Source organism: Homalodisca vitripennis, unplaced genomic scaffold, assembly GCF_021130785.1.
Source record: "Homalodisca vitripennis isolate AUS2020 unplaced genomic scaffold, UT_GWSS_2.1 ScUCBcl_7090;HRSCAF=14609, whole genome shotgun sequence".
NCBI classification, from domain to species: domain Eukaryota; kingdom Metazoa; phylum Arthropoda; class Insecta; order Hemiptera; family Cicadellidae; genus Homalodisca; species Homalodisca vitripennis.
The window spans coordinates 18,828-30,364 of record NW_025783204.1 but is presented as its reverse complement, the minus strand read 5'-3'; the positions used below and the strand labels follow the sequence as shown (position 1 = coordinate 30,364).

Here is an 11,537-nt window from a genome sequence, read left to right as displayed (position 1 = left end):
CTTTATAAACACTATTTGAAATAAATACCTTTATTTGACATACACGGAGGCGCAAAAAGTCACTGGGTTCGAGTCCCGGCGGAGCAAGTACTTTTTGTGATTCAATGTTTATTGAAAAAATTAAATTCGGCTATTGCCATTTTATACAAATTTAATTAAATGTAAATAAAAGTCATTTGGTCTTCTGATCATATGTTTGGTTATTTAAACACATATGTGACAGATACGGCCAAATACAAAATAATTTAATCGTAAAAAGTAAGGGCTCTGTGGTGCAATGGTAGCACATTCACCCGGCAAGTGAGAGATCCGGGTTCGAGTCTCGGCGGAGCAAGTACTTTTTGTGATTCAATGTTTATTGAAAAAATTAAATTCGGCTATTGCCATTTACACAAATTTAATTAAAAATATATATATATATATATATTTAACGAGATGCTGCTAATACCATTTTTACTTTTATTTTCTTTTTTATGACCAAATTGTGGCATTATTCACATCTACCATGTACATATAAAATTTACTTTGACTTACTGTCTAATCATTACACTTGTATTATGGGATTTTAAAGGTGTGAGAGGAGTAGGCCTTTTAGATATAATAAAAAGTGACGTTGTCCATTGCATTGCCAAGTGCTTAAAGACAATAAAGATTTCTTGATTCTTGATACTCAGGTGGTAAGCAAACTTCCTATGTTGAGTAGTTTGCATTGTGTGAAAGTGACTAAACAGATAATAGAGGTGAACCCATGATTGAGGCTGTCTATGTCTCAGAAGTGTAACATTGATATTAACAACAATGTTGTGGCTGATTAATAACATGGTGACTGATTTGGTTGTCTAAAAATGGACAGTATTTATTCTTGTATTTAGGCTGTTAATGGGAATCAGTACAATGGTTCTCCAAGGTAACTATGAATCTTCCCAGGTAATAGAAATTGACCAACAATAGAAGTGGGTGATGTTTCCTTTTCAAGGTACTAAAAGTTAAGAAATAAATTTCTGCTAATATTCTTTCAAATTTGCTTGACCATTTATGAACTAGATCTCATTCTAAATTAACCTTGAAAAAGCCATGATGATGAACAACATCCTCCTGGTTAGACAGCAATGACAGCAGCGAGTACTCAGTATGTAACAACATCTTGCCTTGTCTCTCGTCTTGGGTCTCCACTTCTCCATCTCCTTTCAGTGTGAGAATCTAAAAGATGCCAATTTATACATTATAAGAAAAATGTATTATTATTACCTATATATGAATTGACTGCTTAAACTAAAATTAATATCATTGTAACAACCATTTATTCTGTTCCTGCCAAATCCCAAGACAACTGTATTAACACCATTATGGCAATAATAAGATTTACAACTTAAATTCATGTTTTGAGATCTTGCACTAAAGGAAAACTTTTAAGTAATGATATGCTCTATAATTAAAAGATCTCTAAATGCTCCTTAATTTGCCTGATAAAACATTACATTACATTGCTGATAACTGCTGGTAAGAGTCAAGGCTAAAAAACAATTGAGACATTTTGAGTTTCATGAACTAATAGGTGACAAAAGTAATTAATAGACATAAAAATCAAGAAATTGTAATTTAATGAATAATTATTACAATACATATTGGAATCAATAAACAAAGAAAATTAACAAAAAAAAAGAAACCATTTATGAACCTAGTACACCATGTTTTAAAGAATCTAAGAAATATAAAATACAACATTGGAAAGTTATTAAACTTCTAATTTGTATCAAAATTTGTGTTAAATGACAATATTCCTTCCAGCGCAGTCAGAAGAAAGGTGAAATCTGTGTGGCTGTCATCCATAAATATTGAAGATACATTAAACCCTTCACTGATAGGTTTTTACTTCAATAGTAAAGGTGAATATTAATGTATGCTCAGACAAAACACATAAGGCAGATATAAGATATAATAAAGTTTAAATGTCAGGGTGGATGCAAACAGCAAACTCCTCAGTTTAATATAGGACCAACAAGTGCCTCAGCATCAATAAATATTAATATAAAAGTTAGTTTTACAATATTTTAGTAACTTTTTTTAGGATTTTTTAATTTTTTTTTACTAAAAAAAGTTTGGACATTAATATACAATTTTGGGTTCTACATAATAAATTTATTATTAAATAGGAATATACAGTCATCCAAATGTCAGTGGCCACTCTTGTCATATCTAGATGGTTTGACTAGTTGAAATAAATATTTAAGGATTTTTGTAGGTTAATGAGATATTCTTTTTGGCGTATCAAAAGATATTGGAGGATGGGCGGCCCCTGTGGTGAGGTGCACATCCAGACTAAAAATTATCAAATGCCAACTCCTCACATGTGACGCATTGTTGGAAAGAGAATGAAAAGGAACATTTTGGTGCAAACTGAAAGTCGCTATCTATCACCATTCCAAGATAACAGCTGCTACATGGCACAAAATGTAGTTCTCAGCTTTTTACAAATAAATATGCAAGAAACTGGTTTGTGGAGGGTTTTCGGGTCAAGAAACGTGTATCTGATAGTAGTTTTATAAATTACCCACTCATTTTCAAGATGGTAGCATCAAACAAGGGGAAAAAGGGGTTACCTTTCGTCGTCCGATCATTTTTCAGTGGATTTGAATAAAACCCGGTATATAGAGGTTTTCTACATGTTTCCAAAATGCCCACACAATACTCATCAAGATTTGACTCATCTACAGTGATCTACAGTTATGAAACATTAGCAATATGCAATATGAGAAAGATCCACACATACTCAGACCATTCTAAATAGACACAAACCCCTGGCTTTTATCAAGATCAACTTAAATCAATAGTAATTAAATACTCTTATTTAGAAAAAGAGAATGAATATTGTATGAAAATAATGCCAAACACTTACTTTAAGCGTATAAAAGTCATCCGTACCCTCTTGACGTGCCAGACACTGGACTATACTTTTAACTGGGGAATTGCCAAGGGTGGGCCCCAGCAGAAACGGACCAGCTCTCTTGACAATGTTAGTCGGTACCGGTGTGCCTTCTGGTGGTACTGTAACAGAAAATAGACTTACAAGTCTTAATGTACTCCTATTATTTTCCAAGGATAATTTTGTGGATTTATAGTAGATAGTGACATGCAAATAAGACCACAAAACACATCTGATAATATATATTAAGGTATTGAGAGTATTTTGTTATGTCAAGGATGAACTTCAATTAAAAATAAAAAAGGCAAGAAAGAGTAAGGGATAAAAAAATTATGATATAATGTTGAAGAGATGTGGAAGAAGATTGATGTAATCTAGAGAGAGGAGACCTTGGTTATAGGATAAGATAAGAATGGAATGTGAATTTTTTAATGCATATAATGATATGTACTTTAAAACATTATTATAAGCACAGTAAATATTATTTTTTAATGTTAGCCTATGAATAGTAAAAATGTATATGTAACAATATCAATTGCAAAAATCCATCCTTGTACACTTCATGATACTTTTGATAGCTGTAATTTATTCAATCTAGTCTCTCCTACAATACACACTTCATTTTTGATACTTTATGTAAACCTCAGTTGTGTTTAGATTCATTTATTGTACATTCAGTTTTCGTGTAAATCTTTGTTGATAAACCTTCAGCTATAACACAATGACATGTTTGGTACCCACAGTAAATAATTTTAAATTGTAACCATTTTCAAGTGCTTTCCAAATGTAATATTTCTATATTATTAACTGATATGATTTAACAATTCAATAATTATTACAAATTATCACAGAACACATTATAGTCAATAAATAGGTAAACCAGAAATGCCATTACTTTCAACACATGCCCTTCCTGACAAATTCTTTTCTGACTTGCTACTAAACCACAAAAAACAAGAAGATTGTATTTGCCATGTACGGCACTTGCAGAAAAGAGAAACATATTAAAACAAATTTTCATTTGGCTAAGCATGGTCTTACATAAAAAAAATATTAAACTATCATATGGCTTGAGTATAATCATTTCAAGACTCTGAGATAACTGAGAAATAAACCTTCCTTTATCTGGACTCTGTTAATTTGGACTACACTTTACAGTCATTTGGAAGCATATTAAATAAAATTATGTATGTCTAAGTTAGGAATGGAAATGTAAACTATGCAGTCTTGTGATGTAGTCTATTGTTGTTAGTAACCAGCAGCCATCACAAAAATACACTATGGTGGTTGAGAGGTTATGCAGCACTGCCTGCCACTTGCATGTTGATCATGTCAGTTATTTATGACATGTTAGTTACAAAAGTGTGGTGGGGTATGACTGCCCCCTAGAGCAGATGATGGATGGTAGTGGTAGTTTTTATAGATTGTGGATACTCCATAGCAAAATTGTGAAAAGATTGTATAGTTTATTTTTAATTTATAACTTTGTGTTTTATTTTTGAGAAAGCCTATAAAAGTGTATATTAAGCAGGTACTAAATACAATTAAGTAATATTTTAAGTAAATTTATGAAAGGTAAGAAGAAAATGCGCGTATTTCTGTCTTTTGACAATAAATTGGGCATTACAGAAAAGGAAGCATAATGTTTTGAACATTTGCTCTTGATATGGAAACATGAAACATACAGTTCCAACGTAGGAAAGACAAAAGAAGAGACTCTATTCATGAGTTTAACATGAAAAAGAAGACAAGTTCAGTGAAAACTGCATCTGCATTTATCTCAATCTGGATGATGCTGTTTATAAACGGAGTTGTTTTCTCGAAATGATTGTGCAAATGGGTAAGGATTCAGACTGCAAGAAAAAGATTAGGTTAACAGTTAAACATCACTAGCTTAAAACCTAGTTTAGAAGGGGATTTTATGCCCAATACATTATATATATATATATATATATATATATTATATAAGTGCCATTGTACATAAAGCCAAGCAGGAAGACATTGGTTGAAACTTCAAAAACACAGGGAAACATGACGAAATTGAAGTGGCCTTACCAACCAATCCAACAAAGTAAATTCATTACGTGTTACAATGTCACACAATAAAATGCAGATTGTAATCTGTTTATTTTAAAATTTGTTTATTCTGTGATTTTCTCATTGCCATAATTTATGGTTATCCATAAGACCAATGTAAAAATTTTAGATATTACAGTTGAAATCCCATAAGGAATAGAGCACTCCCAGGAAGTAATATGTTAAACAATCCCAAGAGAAAGAGCAATATTTGGGATGGTTGATATTTTGTTATTAAGAGTTCCACTAAACAGTACTAGACTGTGAGTGCTGACTAACCATTAGCATTTTACCCATAACAAACCTGAGAAGTTGCGTTGGTTACAGGAACTTGGTGGAACCACATCTGAATCTGATGGCACTTGCTGTGAAGAATCACTTGAACTTGTTGATGGTCCGTCAGTTTCTTGAGAGGGCTGATCATTTTCAGATGGATTCGCTTGAAACATTGCTACCCTTCGACGACACACCAATTTTCTTCCTGAAGGTTCCATTATCTTCCTACATTGATCTGAAACAATAATAGTTTAAAAATAACAGATTTGATCATAATTATTAAACACTTGTATACTTTTGTAAGTAAGAATGGCCCCTATTATAATGTATTTTACAACTCTGGAACTGTATGAAGGTAAAGAAGTATTGCAGAGTACATAGTCACTTTTGTTACAGCCTAGAGATTAGCCTAGAAGAAAATGTAATGACATCAATAGTATGCAGAGTTGCTCAAGGCTTCAGAAGTTATTATCAAAAAACCCCATCTTGCTACTTGGTCGTCTCAAGGACAATAAGGGAGATATATTATTATTAAACTGGAGGGAGTTCTAAAAGTTGTGAGGGGAACACAATTTCCAGACTGTATCACTTACGACAAGGATCAACCACTTAGCTGTAGAAGGAGACCTGCAGTCAGTGTTCATGGTTAACAGCTTCATATACTAAACAAAATTGCTAATGGCTCTTATTTTAGGCCTTGCACGTATATGAACCCTTCTGGTTAAAATTAATTATATTTCTGATGCCAAGGATGAGTTTGCCTTATTGTACTGATTAAGAAAATATGTCAAAAAGTTTATACTTTCGGCAGTTGTATCTTACTTCCAATTTAAGATATTTCTGGTGTAGAGTTTGAGTTTGCTGTATTGCTCCAATCAAGAAGATTTATACAAATGCAGGTTTAAGAAGCCTACTTCTATAAAAAAACAACTAAGGTAGGTTTTATAAGATGAAAGCCTGTGTGAGTCGTAGGACAACTTAAAATTAATTTTATTGCTTTTCCTATATTATATTAGTATTTCTTTGGTGATCCAAATAGCTTAATAATCTGAATGTATCAAGCAAATAAATATTTGTATTAACCCCCGCCTGTTCTTGTGGTCTAAAATAGTTTAAATTGTGTCAGTTGTAGAGTTTAATAAAAAAAGGATTTGATCCATCTCAACCAAGGTATTATTTAGCCTCACTATAAATTACTCAAAACACTTCATTACAAAAACTATTCTTTCTTTATTGGAGCAAAACAATCAGACTCTTATTTATTTTTCAGTTGGGATCAGACTTATAGAAGCATATATGGTTGTATGGAAAACAGATTTAAACTTAACTAGAGAAGGATAATTTAAAATGAAAACAAGACAAGTACAAAGCACAGTTCCTTGTAAGTTGGTACCAAAATATAACTATGGTGGAAAAGACTAAACCTGAAGTGGTCACCACTGCACCTTGGTGTTATAACCTACCAAACAGTTTTGTTTTTAACTGTTTATTATTAAGTGAATTTTTTATACCATTACCTTATCAGAAGTCCATCAAGGTGTGTACTCCTCTGACATGACTACCTGTGTAAGTGAACACCAGATCGGCTCTCCTGTTGCTCACTGATAACTAACTGTGAGTAAAAGTTTGGGGCTTCCCAACAGAATACAACAGGTATGGCTAATTATTCCAAATCAAGTTTAGGCATGTTTGCTGAACACTTGATTAATATCTTACATGTCCTGATGTCTATAATAATTAGACTGTCAAAACAGGTATCATTTTATTCATTTGCTAAATATTAAATTCAACTGATTTTTAATTTCATAATATTCAAGAATACTTCAAATTAAATTAATTAATTATTGAAATGGTAAAAAATAGAAGAAAAGAAATATAGTTATTATTATAATAATTATTATATCTTAGAGAGTACATTAACTACTAATTTGAGAGAGAAAATGAGGGAGAATTTGTAATTTAAGTACAAATGATGACTTGGAACCATCCTTAACATTCTTTAATATATCAACAAAGTGGAAAATATATTACACTCATAAAATTATACTCTAAAATAAAAACTCCATGATGTACAGTATAATGTACAAAAATTTAAAGACAATCAGAGATGGGAAATTAGATAAATAAATCCATAAATAATAAACTGGATGTAACCATAAAAATAAGAATTTCACAAGAAAAGTAAAAAATTACAAAAAGATAAATTGATTTACTAACTTGAGAACGTAAAAACTTCGTAAATATGGAAATTAGCCCTTGATAAACTGATATTAGAGAATATCAAACTAATTCAGGAAAAACTAGATAAGTATATATTCTATTTGACTGTACTTTTAGGTAATCCTGATTATTTAATAAAACCAAATATGCCTCAAAGTTTAAAAGCTAATAACAAACTCGATCTCTAAGTACGATAATTATTGCTCAAATAAAAATCAGTGGTTAGCATACAATATTATTAAGCATCATTATCCGGACATCAACCATGATATGAAAAAAATTAATAGTATATATGTAAATGCTAGTACATCATGCTATTAAATGCTTTACTGGTATGGAATTTATATGGAAAGGAATTATCTTTCATACCATTAAATGATGCTGCCTGCACACAAAGACACTGTACACAATAATACAATAGGCTAATATAAATAACAATAATAAAAGGTATATTTTCATTTAATGTTTAACAATTTTTAACTTAAGTTATACATATTTGGCACTGATTTGATAGCTTGATTTATGCAAAAAACATGTTTTATAGAAACTTAAAAAGTTGTAGTTAGAACCTATAGGGCGAGTAAACATTAGATAAGAAAGGTATGACAGAAAATAAAAATTACAGCTGTTGGCTGTCAGGTAGGCCAGTTAGTCCTTGTGTAGGCTGGTCGGCCCTCAGGTAGGTCCGACAATCAAGTAGTTAGGTTAGATGAGTTTACATTGATATATTTTTTATTGGCAGCTCTTTCATGTTGGTCACATGATATCCCTCCTTTTCCTATCTTGTTTGGCCCCCCCATTCTAAACAAGATTTCCTCCTAATTTGTAGATGTTAAGTAGGTTTTAGGTTAAAATTCAGTTTGATTATTCATTTATCAGTACTTTTTATACTTTATTGACAAAACTCTTCATAATAATGGCAGTTCACACAGTTCAGGAACAATGAAATGGTGGATTGTCCCTAAACTCTATATTTCCTGTTTATTTGAGATAGCCTACTCTCAATTTAAAACATCCAATCAACAGGGTAATCATTAATTTTGTAAAATTGAATAAACTTTACAGTTGCCATTTATTTAGCTGCAGTACAAGTAGCCACAAACACAATAAAATATTAAAATTTATGATTATCTAAACCAAAACATCAAACGTTATAAGTGTTTCAAATTACAATATAGGTCAGATGTTTTATTTCCATAAAATTGATAATTTAATGATAAACAAAAATCTGTATAGTAACATTTAATTACTTTTTACTATTTTAAAGGATAAATATGTCTGTAATACAAATGATGCATATTCATCGCAATTGTACTTGAGGGGGGAAGTACAATAAGAGGACACAGTACAATCATCGGTACTTCATATTGCAAATAACAGAACTATCAATCAATAAAAAAAATAACAAAACATTACCCTAGTAAAAGTTGCTTAGTTTTCTAGATATTGTCACTGTATTGGAAACCATAAAAACAGCTACTTTATATGTACATTTATTGCACTCCTGCTAAATGAACTTAGAATTGAATTATTATGTTATCTTTAAATTAAGTCATAATGTCAAGAAGTCCGGCTCAACTAAAAAACAAGTGTATGCCATCACAATTACCTCATTGAACTAAAAGTAATTTCAATTTTAAGGTATTGAGATAATCAATCTTCTGTTTCAATGATTTGTGATTTCAAGGAAAATTTGTCACTACACTGACATAGTTATTTAAAAACATGTTCATGATGTGGGGATTTCAAAATGGTATAATAATACTATTTGCCAAGTTAGAAATAATAGTTTTTTACATTCAAAAATCAACACTTACAAAATTGTATATGTTTTGTACACACAAGGTGTTCATAAAAGGGTATCAAAATCTTCTATGGATGATAGCATTCCTTATTTCAAACAAAAAATGTCCTATAAACATAGGTCGAAATTTGATATATAGCTTTATAACCTAAAAGTCTAATTACACAAAAAATTTCAATTTTTAGAAGCTTTACTTTATAAGTAACGGCTACTTAAAAATAAATATATTAAAAATGCCATAAAATAAAAAAGTCTCAATAATTACATTTTAGTTAGAAATTTAAATTAAAATTCCAACAATAAAAGTTTACACAATCGGGTTGATAAATAAGGGAGATAAAGCACTTTTAAAAACCAATATTCTAAACAATATTCACCGTGATCCTTATGTGACAGCACCGTTTGTGAGCCACAACAATCAGCTGTGATAATTTTAGCTGCTCTGATAAGCTGATTATAACATTATTGAACTGTGGTTATAATATCCTTACTGACTGCAGGATCTAGGTTTCTTTAGATTAACCCACCGTTGGTCACGGGGTGAGCGCGGTGCTCACTTTATATTTCTTCTGAGAAAATCATAATGATAACCTCAAACAGTAATTCCAGTTTGCAGTCTAGCTGACTATTGGAATGTCAGGAGTAGGGGAAGTAGTGAGTGGAAGGGTGTGGTGACCTTCAGTCGCGTCCAGACCCTCGTTGTGTGAAGTAGTACAGGCCGATGAGCGCTGCGCTCACCCCGTGACCAAGTGTGTGACTAGTTTTGAGAGGAAGTTGCTTACCCGCGATCAAGTGTATGTGTGTGTGTTTTTGAGTGTGAGTTGCTTACCCGTGACGAATTTCTCATATTTTGAATATTAACACTATTTCAGTTTATTTACCCTAAATATGACAAATAATGATGATCACTTTGTTCAATGGTTATTGGATTCTTCTGATGACGACCAAGAAGAGTATATTGTGGATAGTCATAGTGAAAATGGATCTGAGGATTCTGATGTTAAGAAACCTACAGGCAAGTGAACATGACAGTGAATCTGAAGTGTCAGCTGATGAAAACGAACTTATTTAACATCCGGCTCAACCTGAAAATGAAGCTTTGCCTATATCAGAACCACAACCTCACCTTCTCCGTGGACAGGGTAGACAACGTATTCATCCAGTTGTACCACAAGCTGAACATCCATTTCCCAAAGATTATTATTTAGGAAAGGATAATATTACTAAATGGAAAATGTTTCAGTCAAATCAAAATGTTCGTCGACGGCGACAAAATATTGTTTTACATCTTCCTGGTGTAAAAGGAAACGCTAGAAATGCTAAAACTGCAACTGACATGTGGGGTATATTCTTTCCTGATGATTCATTAGAAGAGATTGTGGAACATACAAATCATCGTATCAGAATCATGAGGAGAGGGTATACAAGAGAGAGAGAGATGCAAGAGAAACTAATATTCTTGAACTAAAGGCTTTGATTGGAATTCTATATATGGCTGGAGTAATGAAATCATCCCATCGTGTTCTTGAAGAGCTTTGGGCAACAGACAATACAGCTCCAGAATTCTTTCGTCTTATTATGCCCTATAAAAGATTATATTTCCTCCTAAGAGCCCTAAGATTTGACAATGCTCAGACTCGGCAGGCACGAAAAGCAGTGGATAAATTTGCTCCGATCAGAGATTTGTTCCATATGTTTGTACAGAAATGTAAGGATAGTTACTCAGTGGGAGAGTACGTAACTCTTGATGAGATGTTGGAAAGTTTTCGTGGGAAATGCAAATTTAGGCAATACATGCCAAAGAAACCTGCCAAATATGGCCTTAAGATATAGTCACAGATGCACGTATGTTCTATGTCTCAAATATGGAGCCGTATGTGGGTAAACAGCCCCAAGGGCCATTTCAAGTCCCTAACACACCAAGTGCAGTTGTTCATAGATTAGTATCACCCATCAAAAACAGTAGTCGAAATATAACAATGGACAATTACTTCGTTTCCATTCCTTTGGTAAATGAACTAGTAACACAACACCGTCTTACAGTAGTAGGTACTGTAAGAAAGAACAAACGGGAACTCCCACCAGAAGTTGTTGAGACACATGCAAGACCTCCATGTTCAAGTTTGTTTGCCTCTGGAGAGAACGCTACCCTTTTGTCGTACGTCCCAAAGAAGTACAGAAACGTTATTTTAATTTCAAGTGTGCATGATTCATCTGGAATTGATGATTCGACAGGTG

General features: G+C 32.3%; 1 protein-coding gene across 1 annotated transcript; it reads right to left on the bottom strand.

Moving 5' to 3' along the window:
- Positions 1-1,047: 1,047 nt before the first annotated feature.
- LOC124374050 (serine/threonine-protein kinase 40-like) lies at positions 1,048-6,944 on the bottom strand. The gene is made up of 4 exons (XM_046832350.1): positions 6,793-6,944; positions 5,304-5,510; positions 2,897-3,045; positions 1,048-1,200 (listed from the first exon to the last, which is right to left on the bottom strand). The coding sequence occupies exons 2-4, from the start codon at positions 5,491-5,493 to the stop codon at positions 1,048-1,050; spliced, it is 492 nt and encodes a 163-aa protein (XP_046688306.1). The 5' UTR covers positions 5,494-5,510; positions 6,793-6,944.
- Between the last annotated feature and the right edge of the window lie 4,593 nt (positions 6,945-11,537).

Coding starts and splice junctions, on each gene's coding strand:
- LOC124374050 (XM_046832350.1), bottom strand. CDS start 5,493: ATGGAACCTTCAGGAAGAAAATTGGTGTGTCGTCGAAGGGTAGCAATG. Junction 3,046..5,303: donor TAACCAACGCAACTTCTCAG/GTTTGTTATGGG, acceptor TTTCTGTTACAG/TACCACCAGAAGGCACACCG. Junction 1,201..2,896: donor ATGACTTTTATACGCTTAAA/GTAAGTGTTTGG, acceptor GGCATCTTTTAG/ATTCTCACACTGAAAGGAGA.